The sequence below is a fragment of the Poecilia mexicana genome, unplaced genomic scaffold (genome assembly GCF_051168715.1).
Source record: "Poecilia mexicana isolate PSO_F unplaced genomic scaffold, ASM5116871v1 scaffold_19, whole genome shotgun sequence".
NCBI classification, from domain to species: Eukaryota; Metazoa; Chordata; class Actinopteri; order Cyprinodontiformes; family Poeciliidae; genus Poecilia; species Poecilia mexicana.
Window position 1 is genome coordinate 19,886,199 of NW_028263388.1, and position 18,783 is coordinate 19,904,981.

General features: G+C 38.0%; 2 protein-coding genes across 2 annotated transcripts; both read left to right on the forward strand.

Moving 5' to 3' along the window:
* The first annotated feature begins 771 nt into the window (after positions 1 to 771).
* Positions 772 to 8,802, forward strand: rgrb (retinal G protein coupled receptor b). The gene is made up of 7 exons (XM_015009092.2): positions 772 to 1,753; positions 3,367 to 3,523; positions 4,189 to 4,310; positions 5,309 to 5,462; positions 5,583 to 5,700; positions 6,194 to 6,307; positions 6,800 to 8,802. The coding sequence occupies exons 1-7, from the start codon at positions 1,678 to 1,680 to the stop codon at positions 6,938 to 6,940; spliced, it is 882 nt and encodes a 293-aa protein (XP_014864578.1). The 5' UTR covers positions 772 to 1,677; the 3' UTR covers positions 6,941 to 8,802.
* A 5,401-nt stretch (positions 8,803 to 14,203) lies between these two features.
* slc18a3b (solute carrier family 18 member 3b) lies at positions 14,204 to 17,382 on the forward strand. The gene has a single exon (XM_015009093.2). It carries the CDS (start codon positions 15,070 to 15,072, stop codon positions 16,624 to 16,626), a length of 1,557 nt encoding a protein of 518 aa, XP_014864579.1. The 5' UTR covers positions 14,204 to 15,069; the 3' UTR covers positions 16,627 to 17,382.
* Positions 17,383 to 18,783: the final 1,401 nt, after the last annotated feature.

An 18,783-nucleotide genomic window follows, 5' to 3' on the forward strand; every position in this document is an offset into this window, starting at 1 on the left:
TGCATTGGTATAACTGGGTCAAAAGTCACAAAGAGGGCCTGACCCCTTATTAACCATTTGATATAAAAGAGAAGGTTCCAGAATGCTGCCTGCTTTACATTGATATCAACTTGATTTATTGTGATGCAAGAGAGAATGTTCCAGAATGAGAATGTTCCAGAATGCTTCCTGTTTTATTATTGATAAGAACATATATGATGCAAGAGAGAGAATGTTCCAGAATGCTGCCTGCTTTACATTGATAAGAACTTAATTTATTGTGATGCAAGAGAGAATGTTCCAGAATGAGAATGTTCCAGAATGCTGCCTGTTTTATTATTGATAAGAACATATATGATGCAAGAGAGAGAATGTTCCAGAATGCTGCCTGCTTTACATTGATAAGAAATTAATTTATTGTGATGCAACAGAGAATGTTCCAGAATGAGAAGGTTCCAGAATGATGCCTGTTTTATTATTGATAAGAACTTAATTTAAATCAAAACATATGTTTTTATACGATAAGCATTTGATGACGCAGATTTAACGGTCATTTTATACGATAAGCATTTGATGACGCAGATTTAACAGGTGTTTGTGTGCGATAAGCATTTAATGACGTAAATAAACAGATGTTTGTGTGCGATAACATCGATTTTGATTTGGGCGTGGCACTTTAATCCATCAAACTCGATTAATTAAAATTTGACAGAAGCTTGTACCCTATATTTTTTATCTATATTCTTGTTATATTAGATACTCTTTGGCTTCTTTTTTTAATTAGGATCAGGGACACCTTTTAAACAGTTCCTATTCCAATTAACACCTACAGCTGCTGCCAACTAGAGATTACAAGAAGACAAAAGTGAGAAACTGGTTTGATTTCTGAAGAGTAAATCAAAAGAAAAGAGCACAAATATGATCTTAACAGCAATTTTTCAACAAGAAATGAAATGTTAGAGCTGAAAAGATGAACAGGAAGCTTTGAAACAACACAGTAAATGAGATAAAACATAGTCTAAAATGAGAAAAAGAAGAATTAAAAAGTATTTTCATTTATAGTGTGTTTATTTCTGAGCGTTGTATTTAGATCCTCTCAAAAGAAATTACAGTAAAAGATACATAAACTGTATAGTCTGAGAAAAGACCAAAAAAAAAAAAATCCCACCAATTTCTCTGTCATCTTTTGTGTTTTGCAATGTAGATGAGTACGGCTGTTTTCAATAAAAATGCTCACTATTCCCATTATAAACCATTTGAATTATGAGGAAAGACTGTGAGATTGAGTCCAAATCGCTGCTTAAGGACAACATTTCCCATGCTCCCATTGTTTCCTTATCACACACTCGAAGTTGAAGTAGGTACAGGAAAGGCTATAGTTTCTGTCCACCAGCATAGGTTACACCCATTAGACATTTCTCAGCCTTCAGATCAAATATTTATTCAGAAAAGACCCTGAGATTGTTTTCTTTCCTTTTTTATGCGATCAGTAAAATTGCGAGTTTGCTAAAAGTTTGCTCGTTAGGACATTCCTCCGAGGATTGCAAAAGTGGACGGGGGGGAGTTTAACCCAGATTAGTGTCTTTATGCTTTTTCACGTGAAAGAGCCTTTATAAAAAAGACGACATCTTGAAGTGCTTTGATTGTTGCTGTTTGAAGGAAAAGAACTGAGTTTGCAGCTAAGTTTACTTTCCAAACATGGGAGCTTATACACTACCGGAGGGATTCTCGGACTTTGACATGTTTGCATTCGGCTCTGCGCTTCTTGTTGGGGGTAAGTTTGCAGATCAGGATGGGATGTTTGTGCAAGATTTAAAGAGACAGGCACCTAAAAAAAAAAAAAAAAACAAAAAAAAACACAAAAGTTGAGCATTTCAATTACAATGGTTGAAAGGTGCCGTTTTGTGTGGTCAGGAAGTCTGATGTCTCGATCTCCTTGCAATAAATAAACTTCATTTTTAAAAAGAAGATAGTAAAACAGGTTTAAGTTGTGAATGTGCGTCAGCTGTAGAGGTTCTACCTTGGACAAACCCCTCCTCTCCACAGTTTTTATGCTTCAGAGAATGTTCTTTTTTCCACAAATACAACACATTTCTTATAAAACCCAAACTATATTTTGAAGAATCAACATTTTGTGCAGATTAACAAAGTTAAAGCTAGCTTGATTGTACGTTTTTTATGTCCCGTCTCTTCAAACGTGTTCAAGTATCTATGTAAAATACCAACTGATTTGATGTGCTGGCTCATCCCTGTAAGGATCTGATGCCATCAGAAGCTGGCTGTAATTTATAGTTTCACAATTGAAACTATAAATTGTATTGCTACAATTGGAAATGAATGCAATGTTTATGTTTCAAATTTTAAATGCTGAAATGAATCCTGTTGCACAGTAACAACGGATTACAAAGTCAATCAACATCAAATCTAACAAGTAAAATTGCAAATATTTTATATGTATGGCATAAGGTTGTATCTTAATGCTTGTTGTTTTGATCTGTTAAACCTTTTTTTCAGTTTTGTCGACTTACCAAATTTTGCTTCTGTTTTCTTCCTTATACTCAATCAATTGTTCACATGTCCCATGCAGACTGAAAAATCTATTTTTATTTATTTATCATATTCACTGAATGCATTTAAAAGTAAGCATTCTTGCTATTTTAGCCATAAACTCATCAATCAATAGTATGGTTTTTGATCAACTTTGTTTTGGATTTTAAAATAATCAGAAAAAAAAAAAAAGTTAGGGAAATGAAATGCACTTTGAGGCAAATGTTGAAATGGTTGCTGAGTTAAAACTGAATGCCTAAACACTTTCATATTGCATTATTGAACATTTTTAATGTAATGCCCTGCCCATTCAAGGTAGGTGGAAACGTTTTAAAACATAGCATACCATTGGCGCAGGGACCATTGTTTGTATAAGGCTCTTGAAAAGATCAGAAACAGCTGTTGGTAAAATCTGGTATGCTTGTGAAAACTACAATACTGTAGAGATATTATCATTATCAATAACCTTTATGTCCCTAGGAAAATCCCTCTTAGATTAAAAATCTCTTTTCCAAGAAATCCTGGCCAAGACTGCTAAGAGCATGGTCTACAGAAGATTAAGAGCACAAAAAAAATAGTAATTAATTAATCAATTTTTAATGAACAGTCATTAAAAACATTTGGTGACAACAGAACCTTTAGGTTCACGTATTCCAAGAAAATGGAGCAAGAAAACTGAAAAGATTTATTTCCAAGTTCCAATATAAAGACTATTTCTGTCCTCTGCGGTTGACCACGATCGCACGATTTTATTTTTCTTAAACCTCTCAAAGAATTTATGGAAAGATTGGGACGATGATTGATGATGTGTGGAACGCTCTGACTTGTTTTCTCCCGCAGCGGTGCTGGGATTCTTCCTCAACGCCGTCAGCATCCTGGCCTTCCTCCGAGTGAAGCAGATGCGAACTCCCAGTAACTTCCTGGTGTTCAACCTGGCCTTGGCCGACATCAGTCTGAATGTAAACGGTCTCACGGCTGCTTATGCCAGCTACCTCAGGTAGCAACCCAATGTGGAAAACTTATATTGCTAAGACTTTTCTTCAAAAGTAAGGGTACTTTGGTTCTTTACAGAATCTGCTAACATTTGAATACAGGAGCTTATTCTGCTCAAAACAAGTCAGCTTCTGTCTTTTATAATCCAGTCTACAATCCACTTTGCTTGGACTCAAGGTTTTGCAAGCAAATCTGCAGGGTTTTAGAAACTGCACAGGGAACCTTAACACTTCAATAACATGGATACATTTTTTTTTTTTAAATCTCAACAAGCTTTATTCAGAATGTTTCGTAATCTTAATTTTACTGCAGCACCTATTTATAATTCAAACATGTCAAATTACATACTTTTTTCGCCATTGAGGGGTTTCCTTTTCTCGCTCATGCCCAACTTTAACATGGAGTTACTTTATCTTCTTGCAACAGTGAAAGAGTTGCCCCACTTGCAGTCAAATCTTTATTTCTTTTAAGTTCATACAATTTAATTCATTCGAAATAAATCCCAAAGTTTTATGACGCGTGTGACGTAATGCAGCCTTTGTTTTGTGGATCACCAGTGAGGGAGATTTGAACCGATGTTTTAATCTGTTGAGAAATCCTTGTTCTGTTCTGCCTAACAAAATTATACAGTTAAAGGAACTGTGATTCATGTTTCCTCATGCTTTATAGGTACTGGCCGTTTGGTCAAGATGGTTGTAATTTTCACGCTTTCCAGGGGATGATATCAGTCCTGGCTTCTATCAGCTTCATGGCTGCGATCGCGTGGGACAGATATCACCAGTACTGCACCAGTAAGTGGGGGAAAAAAAATCCATTAAAGTACAAGAAGGAGATTTCAAGTTGGATTCCCCTCTCCATTTGATAGAGACTTATGTTTTCCTTGAAACCCTGGTTTCTGCACCCATATATTTCCTGATTTGTAAACCTGAGATTAAAAGGTATCAATGGTGTCTCTGCTAAAGGTTCGTAGATACAGTTCCACCCCGTTAGTTCACATCTTTAAGATTTGGTACAAACTCAATTCCAGTCCTTAATATCTTGCCGAAGAATGATCACGATTTTCTAGGCATTAGACTCTGAAGGAATTCATGATATTTAAGGTGTGTTTGTGCTATTTGGCTTCAGTGCCTCCTGGATAATAACGATCATTCTACTGTAGAACGCCACTCGCATTTTAATGTGTCCAGCATGAGTTGCTGCAGTGATTGATTGTAAAGTGACTGTGTAGGTTCTTGACCTACAAAAGGGCGCCGTGTAAATAAAGTTTACGTACATTGCTTACTGAAGTAGTTTTGTGCCAGATTGATCCTGGAGTTACCTCACTAAGCCACTAATCCTGCTTTATAGTGCAGGCCTTAGTACAAACCTAAAGATTAGGATGTCAGATGATAAAATAAATTAAATTAGTATCTAAACAAACTTACTGCAGTTTATATATATATATATATATATATATATATATATATATATATATATTTCAGAAATTGTAACGGGTTCTTAAAAGTGATAATCTCTGGGGGAAAAAATGTCTCAAGCACAGACCTTGGAAGTGAGTGCTTTGTTAGATGATTTCACCCTTAGTTAAGGCATCAATCAACGATTTATGTGTAATCCACAGATAAATTTATTTAATTAGTAAAACTAAATGGGGAAAAATTGTGTTCTTGCATTTAACTTGACTAGAGAAATAATTTATATTCACTGCAGTAAGAAAAAAAGTAAAACAGTTTCATTTCATTTGTGTTATAATCAAGCATCTTGCCTGCATCCAATCTGACTGCCATTGCAGGACAGAAGCTCTTCTGGAGCACGACATTGACGATGAGCAGCATCATCTGGATCCTGTCCATCTTCTGGGCCGCCGTTCCGCTCATGGGATGGGGCGTCTATGACTTTGAGCCAATGAGGACGTGCTGCACGCTTGACTACACTAGAGGAGACAGGTAGAGTTATGTAAAATTACAGAATACACTGAGACTAAATGCTCCGGTCGACAGAATTAATTATTCTATATGAATTCCCTTTATTTTAAGCCATAAACCTTTTTTTTTTCATTCTGACAGGGACTACATTACCTACATGCTTACTTTGACGGTGCTCTACCTGACTTTCCCAGCTGTCACCATATCTTCTTGTTATGATTCCATCTACAAACACTTCAAGAAGATTCATCATCACAGGGTAAATATGCTGAAATGTCCCTTTAGGCGCAGCATTGAGTTCTGGCAGAGACAAATATAGGTGGAAGAAAGTTGCTGTATATTTATAGTTGCTGATTAAAGAAGTAAATCACAAAATTTTGCATCTGAAAGGAGCATGTAAGCCTTGAAAGGAAATTCCAATGGGGGATATTTGTGAAATGATCTCAACTTGAATACTGTAAGGGTTTTTGATCACATTTCATCCAGTGATATACAGGGAAGCTGAACTTTTTATGTGTTTGCATTTAACTTCACAGCTGTTAACTGTTCGCTTCAATCATGGATTAAACTTAAAACTGTCTTATTTGGCTCTGACATAAAGAATGATTCCTATGGTTACCTAGGCATGCCTCCAGGCAGATTTTTTTTTGTGTATAATTTCTGTTTCACAAGCTATTTCTCTGCTTCCAAGTTTACTTAAATCACATCACGCTGAATTAAGCAGCATGTAACACTGTCCACTTATTTTTCAGTTTAACACCAGTTTGCCTTTGAGAGTATTGCTTTCCTGTTGGGGCCCTTATGTCCTCATGTGCATCTACGCCTGCTTTGAGAACGTGAAACTTGTCTCTCCAAAACTGCGAATGGTAAGCTTTTATATCAAAGTATGCTGCTTCTGTATCCAGGACTCCTACAGTTTCAATTTCATAATTCCAGATTCAAATTTTAATTTTAAATTGACTTTATTGTTTGTTATCTATGTAAGTGTATGTATATATATATATATATATATATATATATATATATATATATATATATATATATATATATATATATATATATATATATATATATATATATATATATATATATATATATATATATATATATATATATATATATATATATATATATATATATATATATATATATATATATAGTTAACAAAATAAGGGAAGAGGTCTAAAGACTCAAAATATTTTTCATACTCCATTTACTTTTTCCCTGCTGGATCTTGAGAATATTCATAGAAAATTCCACAATTTTCCAGACTAAAAGTCCTGTGTATCAGCAATGACTTTTTTTGTCCCTCTAAATACTCACAAAATTATCTTTTTTTTTTTTTTTTTTTTTTGCAGTTGCTTCCAGTTATTGCAAAAACAAATCCCATCTTCAACGCTCTTCTCTACTCATTTGGAAATGAGTTCTACAGAGGAGGCGTTTGGAACTTCCTGACTGGACAGAAGATTGTTGAGCCAGACGTTAAGAAGTCCAAATAAATAAGACCAATTAACATGTTTCTCAAATCATATAAAACTGTAATTCGCTCTTATGATAGGCTCCTTATACTAACATACTTAGATGGGTGATGGCTGCACACTTGCTCTTCTCTCCCTTAATTAGACAGTAGTGAACCCTCTGGACAGTCTTTCTGTTTGAACCCGTCTCATGTTGGATTTGTGAAACTTAAACATTTTTCTTCACCAAACAACTTCAGATGTTTTCATTGACATTCTACTCAGTAAATGTATGCTGCTGCTGCTGCTTGTGTGCTTTGTTTTAAAGCTGTTGAACCTGCTTATGCAACGTCTCTTTAATGAGAGGAAGCAGTTACTGTGTTAAGACTATCATATGCTTAGTCTAATCATTTTTTACACGTAGAGTCTGATTATTGGAGGAATAAATACATGTTGTAGAGGTTATTTTACTCTAGATTATGGGAAAGATTTTTTTTTCTTTCAAACAGACTTTAAACTGTGTAAATAGAGCCTTTCAACTCAGTAGGAGCTGAGTGGAAAGGCAAATAATGGGGGGAGTAATGACCTGTAACAACTAAAACAAAAATCAAACTAAGTTCTTTAAAAGATTACAATACCAAGAAAACGGTTGACGGATTTAACTTGAGTTACAGTTGTTGTTGTTTTTACATCCATGGCATTATTGGTCATTGATGTCATTGTCTGTCAGCAGTTAAATATACTCGCTCCATAAATAACCTGCAATGAGGCAAGTCTTAGTTACACTAACCCCGGCGTTCTGACCTTTAGGCTGGCTGTCGGCAGAAACAATCCTCTCAGTCAGTGGTTCAGTCTTTTGGAGGACAAGTTGTCTGATGAGCAGCACTAATGCAGCCTTTAAAGTTCAGCATAAGGAAAGTGTCGACAGTTAACTGACATCCTTTATTTCAAAGTTAAAGTTGCAGCTCTTTGATGTATTTATTTGGGATTTGAAGTTCATAGACTAGCACCATGTAGGACATAAATGTGAAGTTACGCTTTAGAGTATGCTCAATGACAGCAACAGTATTTTTATATATATATATTTTTATGCATTCAAACACTAAAGGCAACACTTTCACAAACACGTTATGTAGAACTGAGTGTTTAGCTGACTTGGTTAAATACAAACTGTCGGAAATGCAATTAGTTTATTGGTGATCCTATCATGGCGGCACTGATAAACCAGCAGCATCAGTGGGTTTTGAGGTTGGTGAGCTGTGGTCTGTTGTGTTTCAGGTCCAAACCCTCAAAAATCAGCATCAAGTCAAAATCTCAACAGTTCAAACCCATAAATCCAAAAACGGCTGCCAGGTGCACAAAAGTTGGTCCTTGCTGCAAGTGAAAAATGTTTATATTTCTGGTGATATGCAAATCATTAAATCAGGGATATGCAACTTCAGGTCAAGAAAATGATACTACAGTGCACATGTAGAAGAGATATTCTCACTCTTTGGGTGGCGTTGTGGCATTCCACTCATTTTCTAGGAGCTTAGACGTTTAATTTGAGTGTGACGTCATGCCCAGGTCCACTTTTAGACATTTAAGAGCCTAAAAGTGGCTCTGAAATGTCAATTTTTAGACTCCACTTGGAATTCTAACTTCTGGGTCCATTTAGGGGTTTTTTTGATCCCCTAAAAGTCAGAGTTTCCAACAACGAAGTGCAAGGTGGTGCCTAATTCCTGTAGATTTTGACAGCTCCTCGTCATTTCAACAAATCGTGCATTTGCCACCTTACTTCTGCATTTTTATTTTTATTATTATTTTTTTTTTTTTGCAAATGCAGAAGTAGGATTTCTGTCTGCACTGCTATTTACCAAATTTGTACCTGGCAGGGTGAACCTATTAAACACTTGTAAGCATGACTGATTTTTATTTTTATTTTTTGGAGTTAAGGAACTTCAGCAAAGCTTTTTCTTTGAAGAAAAGAGACTGAACTTGTTAGATAATGAATGCCCTAATGAGACGCTGACTCAGGAAAACTGCTTACAGACGTCTCCGCATCGGATAAACACAAACAAGCCACTCGTTGGTATGTAACACATACTCTGAGGAAAAAGATTCTTCCTTAAACTGCAGGTGCCATCTCATTTACCTGGGTTGTTGAAGGATTTCCCAGAAGACTGAAGAATCCAACGGATTAGCGCCCAATTCCTGGTAAAAGCGGTCCAATTGGCTAATCTCTGATCAGAAATAAGAGAGTGTGTGGAGTCGTGATCTAATTTGGTCAAAGCCTTGGAAAGAAAAAGTGGCCACACACTCACAGGAGAAAAGCAAAGCTACTTGCTGCAAACAGATTAAATCTTGTTAAGCTACCAACACATTCTGCTTCAAATTGGGCTTCAACATTTCAGTAGAGTAGGAATACAGACTGATACACGCCAAAATACGACTGTCAGTGAATGTTGCTTTATTAGCATTAGGGATCACATTAACATTTTGCCACCTTAAAGCTTTAAACTTAAGTGGATTTTAATTGGATTTCGTTCAACAGACCCGACACAAAGACGTGCGTAATTGTCTCAGAAAGTGGGAGAAAAATGTCACGATATTATAATGTGTCCGGTTATGCAAAGCTGGCAGACATGTCCGATCGGCCTTGGAGATGGATCCAGATCCAGAAACACTGGACACAGCAAATCCTTGATACACCAGGGCTGGACACAAACGGACACCGCAAGTATTATAAAAAAAAAAAAAAAAACAATGTTGAAAACCACATGATGCTGAACAGGTTTTAGTATAGAAAAGCAAAACTTTGCAGGAACTTTACACAAAATTGGATTAAAACAGTAATGCAAGATGCAAGTAATGATATAAAAAAAAACACTCTGTGGCAAGTTAATTAGACTTGGTCTTAATTGGGTTGGACAAAAACCAGCGCACACACCTCAGCTGCTGGCAGTTTGGAGTATCCAGCATGGAGAAGTCATGAGACTCATCAACTAATCAGATGAGAACTTTGGGAGACATGCCACACCACGCAGCAAAAAAAAGAAGAAACCATGGATTCTGCCTTTTTATTTCAAACGTTTAAAATCAACACAATTCAAGGAGGCAACCAAACTTTCATTTTAGGCAAAAACACTCTCCTGGCTAGAGTTTGTGCAGTCAAAGTTTCCAGCACATACTTGTTCTAAGAAATACCGATATGATATTTATACATTTATTAACTATGAGAAATATTCACTCACACTGACTTTTTTTTTTACAACTTAAGTGTCATAATACCACTGATGCACTGGAACTTAGAAATATCATTGATGTGTGGTAAGAGGTTGTTTTTGCTTTTTTTTTAAAAACGTCTGCAGGTTCAATGTGTGTGAGAAGCGATATTTGGGTTGTTTGTGGTACGTCAACAAATAATGCCAGGACCTTTAAAGCAACAACTCATGGCAGTGAGAAACTTCTGCTTTTTGTAACATCCTACAGCAGCTTGCTGTGTTATAATTCAAACGCCATTATAAATGTTCATTGAAACTTTAATGGCAGATCTGACTTTGGGATGAGGGGGTTAATTGCTTATTTTGCCTCTAAAATCACCACCGTTTTGTTGAATGCTGCAGTTTATAATCCTCGCATGGAAGGGTTAGAAAAACTTTATTTATTTATTTATTTTTTGTAAATTTTGAAACTCACAGCACATACAAGTCTTCAGTCGGTATCACAAGCATGATTACTCCTGTGGAAGCTACTTAGAGAAGAAACAAAGGTCACTGTAAATCCTTTCAACATTACACACGACATGTTACAGGTCAGATTATATCACAGCCTAGAAAGAGACGTAATAAAAAAAAGTATTGTCTAAATCTCAGTTGTGTGTTATGTAATTCTGTGTGGAGTTTTTCTTTAGCTCTTAAGAGATGGACTGAAAATGCGATTTTAACTCCTCACAGCAGATTAATTTAAAGATGTCATACATACCATGAGGATTTTTGTATGACATATCTTTTAGGGGATTAGACTCCATTTGCATAAAAGAAGATGGATCTTTCCTTTTTTGCATGATACACTTCTTATGCACAATGTCCACACATTAAGATTACAACACATCATCAGTAACTCAGGAGGATTATTCTGACACTTGCCTATTTGATTCTGACAATTTAAAATAACGAGTCAGCAGAGATTATCCATACAGTCACATCTCTGCAAAGCCTTTCATCTGACAGATGTATTAAAAAAAAAAAAAAAAAAATCAAGGCATAGCTGCAGTATAGGATTTTAATATAAACGCATGAAAATGAAGGGAAAAAAAGGTATTTATGTAATGGCTGCTGCAGTGCCAAGCCTCTGTCATTAGTAAAATTGGGCAGTTATTTCCAGCGGCGTACTAATCCTCCAGTTGGTGTATTCATGCTGCCTTTTCTACTTCAGATAATCCACTGAATACTGAGAGCAGCAGTCAATATAATCCACTGTTTTAAAAGTACTACAACGTCCCACAGAGAAATCATGACAGTAAAAGACACACAGCTACAGGAAGTTTTGTTTTTTTTTCTTATTATTATTATCTTTATTAACCACATTGTCAGCAAAACTTAGCATTATTTTTGCTATTTTTATGTCTTGAAAACAATTGCTCCACAAAAATCCCCTCCAAACCCGAAAAACAAAACAAAAACAAAAAAAAAACAAAACAAAAAAAAAAACAGCTGTCATGTGCATTTCAGTATTAGCACCAAAATAAGAGAAAACTTTATTTTATAGTTTCCTTATTTACATATCAGCATCTTATTAAAATAATGGCCTAGGTCATTTTTTACCTACAGGGATTTTTTTCCCCCTGCCTAAATCATGTTTTGGTGGAAAGGGGGTGACGACTTTTGAAAATAAATCACTTTTTGCACACACAAAAAAAAGACTTCTATGTCATTATTTTAGGAAGGCGACTATTTTGTTGCAGAAATTGAAATACTATTGTAAAGTTTTCGCATTACCGCCTCAGGGCCAGCAGTCACACACTGTGTGCTGCCAACTGAAAGGCATTTCCGCTATGAGCAAGTCTCTGCTGCCCTCTTCTGGGAAGATTTAGACAATTTTCGATCCTGAACAAAATGTGAAACCGAGGGAAATTACAACAAGTTGTAACGGTTCCACGAACTCATTTTAGAAGCAGAAGAGGTAGGTCCTTCAGAGCTGTGGCTTCTAAATAGTGAAACGAGTTACCTTCTTCTCTGAACTTTCTTGACTCTGTTCATTCGTTTAAGACAAAGCAGAGAAATCCCCGGTTGTTCAGATTGACTTATCTAGCTTTATGCTGGTTAAAAGTATGTATGCTATTTTTATTCTCCTTAACGTTTTGATTTTCCGGCGTGTTTTATAGTTGTGCTACTGTGAAGCAACATGTGGTTTTATCCAGTGGAAGGTATATAAATAAAGTTTAACTCACCTTACAAAGGTAAAGGCAATACATAGTGAAAGGTAATATCCATTTTTCTGTGTGTACCTGTTGATAATCACCACCAGGTGGCAGTATTATCTACATAAATACCGAGCTGAACTTCATGCTAGAATTTCCGATCCTACCTTTGAGGTACACTCCATTCCCGCCAATGTATCAGGTGTTATTTTGGAGACGCCTGGTTGTGAGAAATGAATTACACCTAGAGTGTATCATTAATTCACCAGAACCCAAATGTTGTCTTCACAGACTAAATCATGGGGGTTAAAGGAATAAGATGCTAACCAAGCATTGCCGTGTGCCCACCTGACCTTGCAAAAACTTAACTTGTTCTTCAGAATTATTAATCTTTTATTTGAATATATAGACTGTGGTTGACTTGATTTTGTTTTCTGGTGGAGCTGTCCAGAGCCTCGGGGTTCTGCATAAGAAGCAAAGGTGGCTTCTTATGTTACTTAGTCTTCTTTGAGATCAGCAGTTTAAACTATGTTCATTTGTATATTTTGGTTTGGAATATTGATTTCAATATTGAGGTATACTCATGCAAATTACGCTGCTACCAGTATTTGTCACCAGGGTTGGTGTTTTCTGGGTTATGCTCAGTACAGTTTCTCTCCACACATAGTGTTTTGCATTGCATGCTAATAAAAGTATCGGTTTTGGTCTTCTCTGACCACAACACCTAAGTGACCTGTGCCAAGCTGTTTTGTTTTTTGTTTGTTATTTCTACAAAGCCTTTGTTCTTTCCACGTGTCGTGGAACAGATTATCTGCCCTGGACGGTGGATTTCTGCAGCTCCTCCAGAGCTGACATGGGCTGCTTGGCTATTTCTTTGATTAATGTCGGATCGATGTCTTATCAATTTCTGAACAATATCACCAAAACATTATTAGTTAAAAGGGAAGATTTAGAACTAGATTATCCATGTGTCTTTACATGATGACAAGTATGTTTTTTTTATCTAAACATGTGTATTCCTTATGCAAAAAGAAAAAAAAATCTGGGGTATTCTGCATACCAAATGTGTAAAGTGTTCTGAAAAAATAGGAGTTTGATTTTAAACTGCACTTAAGAAGCTGTAACACAGTGTAATATTTGATTTGAAATCTTATCTTGATCACTATTTTATTGACATTTCACAAACATATGGGATTTGTTTTTCTGTTCTTGCTAAGATAAAATGACAAGTATGGTGGATTTCTGCCACTTGAATGAAAGAAACACGAGCACGTGGTGTTTGATAATTATGTTTTCATAATAGTTAAACAATCATGAGACTGAATCTCCTATTTGTGGCTTTGACACTCAAAGTCATGACACTGGACATGATCATTATTATTTTGGAAGTGAAAATTACAATTTACCACCTAAGATGTAGGACTTAATGTCACAATTTTGAGAGTTAAAGTCATAATCTGTATGTTATATCTCACATCACTTCACTGAAAAGTCAAATTTAAGTTTTAGAGTATCATCGTTGGAAATTGAAATGTCTAGTTATTCTCTATTATTGGTTTTCAGTGGTGTATTTATGTGTTCCAAGTCATATTTGTGACATTCAAACTTATCATTTTTACTTTAGATTTCATGTCATTGACTCTGAAAATGCTAATAATATACTATGATTCATAAATGTAACTATTAATCTCATAATTATTTATTTGAAAATCAAACTTCTGAATTAATGACAATCAATCTTGCCGTTTTGACTCTGAATGTTACACAAGCATGATATTCAGTCATAATTCTAACTTTAAATCTGGGACCTGTTACTTTGACAGTCAAAAACATCCGTTTGATGCTCAAAATTACAATTTTACACCTTAGAATTATGAACTTGAAAATGAAAATCGCAACTGAAGTTAGAAATAATGACTATGAAACTCAAGATTAAATCTCAAATTAAGATCTTTAATCTCACAATTATCACTTATGACACTTGTGGCCAGTTTATGTATTTTGGGTGCCGGAAACAGAAGCAAAAAAGTCTGGGGGGTGGTGGGGGAGGGGGGGGGTTGCCCCTGTCTTTGCCCTTCTGGTCATCACTTGCTCTCATTGGCTGGAGTGATTGTAGAATTACCATAAAGGAGGCAAGTGGCGAAAGGACCCACTCGGTGGCAAACCGGTGGTGCGTCACAACTCCTTAAGAAAAAAAAAAAAAAAAAAAAAAACGGGTGGAGATAGAGGTGGGAGAAAAAAGAGGACTAAAATAGCGCAGAACCTGCGGGTCAATGTCCACCAATGGCCACCAAGTCATTTGTGGTCTCAGAGCGGAGAGAAGAAAAGTGCCACAGGTGATGGAAGACATGAGCTGCTCTGAGCGTCGCCGTGTATGCGGGTAGAAGGTAGCGACATTAATCTCTGTATCAAAAACTTTGCCATGTGAAGAAAGCGGCTCAAAAAAAAAGGAAAAGAAAAGAAAAACTCTGCAAAGTTGCAGAGGTTGAATCTGTTTAACCACGTCACTTCTCGGGAGATCATGAAAGTGCATCGCATGAGAACAAGTGGAGGAAGCTGAAGAAAGCCATCTCTTCACCGATGAGGCAGCCAAGTTCCCCTGCGCCTCTCCCTTTACGCACAGGCGAGGCGAGGACGGAGACCACCACATCAAGACGCTGAAAGATCGGAAGCACAACTACTTTTCCTTTCTTTCTTTCTTTTTTTTTCTTTTTTTTTTTTTTACTGAGACTCAACTTTTTAATAAGAGAAAGCGGGGGGAAAGCACATCATGGATGGAGAAGGAGGATCGTTCGGGCTGGCCAGATCAGCCGCTGTAAAACTCTCCGAGATGGGCGAGAGGACCAAGCAGCTGGGCTCTGCGATGAGAGACCCTCACCAGCAGAAGCGGATCATATTAGTGATTGTTTGCGTGGCTCTTCTGCTGGACAATATGCTCTACATGGTCATTGTGCCAATTATCCCAGACTATCTTGCTGACCTGGAGAGCGAGCAATCAGAGCACGTCCACTTAGTGCTGCACCCCAACACTTCCTCAGCCAACAGCACAAGTCAAGACAAAAGCAACAAGGACAATTTAGACATCCAGATAGGCGTCCTTTTCGCCTCTAAAGCCATCCTGCAGCTCCTGGTCAACCCACTCTCAGGAACGTTCATAGATCGAGTCGGATACGACATCCCTCTCCTCATCGGGCTAACCGTGATGTTCGTCTCCACCTGCATTTTCGCCTTCGCGGAGAACTACGCGACGCTGTTCGTGGCCAGAAGCCTGCAGGGTCTGGGCTCTGCTTTCGCGGACACCTCCGGCTTCGCGATGATCGCTGACAAGTACACGGAGGAGGCGGAGAGGAGCCGAGCGCTCGGCATCTCCCTGGCGTTCATCTCGTTCGGGAGCCTGGTGGCGCCTCCTTTCGGAGGCGTCCTGTACGAGTTCGCCGGAAAGAGGGTCCCCTTCATCGTGCTCGCCTCTGTCTGCCTGGCTGACGGCATTCTGCTGCTTACTGTCATCAAGCCCTTCTCCAACAGGACTCGGGAGAACATGCCAGTCGGCACCCCGATATACAGACTCATGATAGACCCCTACATCGCCGTGGTGGCCGGGGCGCTCACCATGGCCAACATCCCGCTGGCCTTCCTGGAGCCGACTATCGCCAACTGGATGGAGACCACCATGCACTCCACTCAGTGGGAGATGGGACTCACCTGGCTGCCGGCCTTCTTCCCTCACGTCCTGGGTGTGTTCATTACTGTTAAACTGGCCGCGAAGAACCCCCACCTGCAGTGGTTCTACGGGGCTTTAGGCATGGTAATCATAGGGGCCAGCTCATGCACGGTCCCCGCATGCAAAACTTTCGGGCAGCTCATCGCCCCGCTGTGCGGCATCTGTTTCGGCATTGCGCTGGTGGACACGGCGCTGCTGCCGACACTCGCGTTCCTGGTCGACGTGCGCCACGTCTCCGTGTATGGCAGCGTTTATGCCATCGCTGATATCTCGTATTCGATCGCTTACGCCATGGGTCCGATAGTGGCCGGCCAGATCGTGCACAACCTTGGCTTCGTCCAGCTGAATCTGGGCATGGGTCTGGTCAACGTGCTTTACGCGCCGGCGCTGCTGCTGCTGCGCAACGTGTGCCAAATGAAACCGTCTTACTCGGAAAGGGATAACCTGTTAGACGAGGCTCCGCAGGGGCTGTACGACACCATCAAGATGGAGGAGGTGAGGGCTAAAAAGAAGGGCTACAGTTCGTCGGGGAATTGCTTGTCGGTGGACGAAAATGGGTTCGATCCCTTCAGAGCGCAACAGTCCTCCGGTCCAGAGTACACCTAGACATTCCCGGCAGTGAGGAGTTTGATTCTAAGGAAGAGGCAGACAGGTCCTAAACTAGTGATTTCAACTTTTATGTATGTACAATATAAAACACCCAATCAAGAAAATGATGATTGTGTGAGATGATTGCCAAAGCATCTATTTCTTTCTTTCTCTCTTTTTTTCTTTTTCTCTTTATGTCTTTCTTTGTCTGTTTCTTTTTTTCATCTCTTCCTGACTTCTTGTTTTATTTCTCTTTCTTTCTTTTTCCTCTTACTGTGTCAAAAAAAGTCTACGTGGCGTTCGTCAACATGAGTTTTTGTGAGAGAACTCGTTGAATTTGTGTGTACTACTGAGTATTGTATTAAAAGAATAAAGACAATAATTAATGTGTGGGACCAACTAAACTGTAAGCAGCACATTCTCTCCCTCCTTCAGCACAAAAAAATAGAACATTATCTTCTAGTTAGTTTTGCACATCGAAAGGCCTCCGTAGATTAACGATTCTGTGAATTATTCTCCAGATGCGTTTTATTTTTCTGTGGATATTTGAAGATAAGTGTGTGATGGTAAACGGGATCTGTACATAATGTGGATATGGATATATGCACAATGTAAAATTGTTAACGCGTTTGTTTATTTGTGCGTGCGTGCGTGCGTGCGTGTGCGTGCGTGTGTGTGTGTGAAGACGATGGAAACAACAATGTCCTGATGAACGAATGTGTTTATTGGGATAAGCTGTGGTTTAATAAATCTTTGTTTGGATCTGTGTTGCAACAGTGGTTTCGTTTTTATTTCATTGTAGCTCAATAAAAAACGGAAGCTTTCCCGTATAGATAGATAGATAGATAGATAGATAGATAGATAGATAGATAGATAGATAGATAGATAGATAGATAGATAGATAGATAGATAGATAGATAGATAGATAGATAGATAGATAGATAGATAGATAGATAGATAGATAGATAGATAGAACTTGCACTTATTTTTAATAGTACAAAAACGTCTGTCTGTCTGTCTGTCCAGTGAGATGGTAAAGTTTCCCAATACCTTTTTTTTTTTAATTCTTAGTAGAACAGAGAGGCAGTATGCTATGGTTGCGCAATAGTTTCAGGAACTAAAATGCCGGAAACGCACAGAAACCAGTTTATAAATACGAAAAAAATATGCAAATAGACTTCGGACACCTGCAACAAACTAGTTTGCTTTCCACAATAGCCTACTCTTCTTGTTTAAAGGTAACTGCAGGAAAGGCACCACGCTCCCTGTCCACCAGTGGGGCCATGAGAGGGAGCCCAGAAACTGGACTCTTAATATGCATCCAATTTATTATCGGATGCGGATGAGGGTGGGGAGAGGAGGTGGAGGGGAGGGGAGGGGAGGGGGATGAGCTGTCGGATAATATGTTACGAACTGATTTCGATGGGAGGAGTTTGTTGCCCCAAGGGAAAAGGTGAATACAAACACCTTCAACATCTTTTCAAGCTGCGCTTTCATGTGGAGCCGCAGCATCGCGGCGAATTCAGCGATGGGTTTTTTTGTTTTTCGTTTTGTTTTGTTTTTTCCTCCCTGCAACTCGCAACATGAGAGTTGAATGGCGTCTGGGCCACAATGTGAAACTTTAGCGCTTTCCTCGGACTCCCCGAGTGCTGCAGAAACAAGGTAAGAAGTTTTTATTTTTTTATTTTTCCCCTACCACTCCTAAAATTTGATTGATTTGAATTTAATTTAATTGTGTACGTATAACATTACCTTGTCTAACAATATTTATTGACCTGTAATTGCGTGTACACGCGTCCGCTTAAAAACATTCAGAACTTTGAAAAATATTTAGACCGACTTTTGGTATTTGTTCGTTTGTTGAAAAGTCTAAAGTTTTTCCCGTTTTTAACATGTAACATAAGTGACACAATCTTCTTTTTCAAATTTTGTGATGTTACTAAGTTATACACTTCTTTTCGGACATTGTTCAAACTTTAAACTGCTTATAAGATGTTATTTTCTATCTCAACTATCATTGTGAAGTGGCAGTTCGGATAATGATTCATCTTTTATTAAGTGGTCTAATACAATCTTTTCAACTAAATTTTAATTGTATTTTCCATATTTATATTCCATTACTTTTGTGTGGTTGGGTTAAAATAACTTTCTTTGTAAAGTGCCTTGAGTTGACAT

Excerpts from the sequence above, each read along its gene's own strand:
- rgrb (XM_015009092.2), top strand. The coding sequence starts at position 1,678 with ATGGGAGCTTATACACTACCGGAGGGATTCTCGGACTTTGACATGTTT. Across the intron at positions 4,311-5,308 it reads ATATCACCAGTACTGCACCA|GACAGAAGCTCTTCTGGAGC; the intron begins GTAAGTGGGGGA and ends CTGCCATTGCAG. Across the intron at positions 5,701-6,193 it reads AGAAGATTCATCATCACAGG|TTTAACACCAGTTTGCCTTT; the intron begins GTAAATATGCTG and ends CTTATTTTTCAG.
- slc18a3b (XM_015009093.2), top strand. The coding sequence starts at position 15,070 with ATGGATGGAGAAGGAGGATCGTTCGGGCTGGCCAGATCAGCCGCTGTA.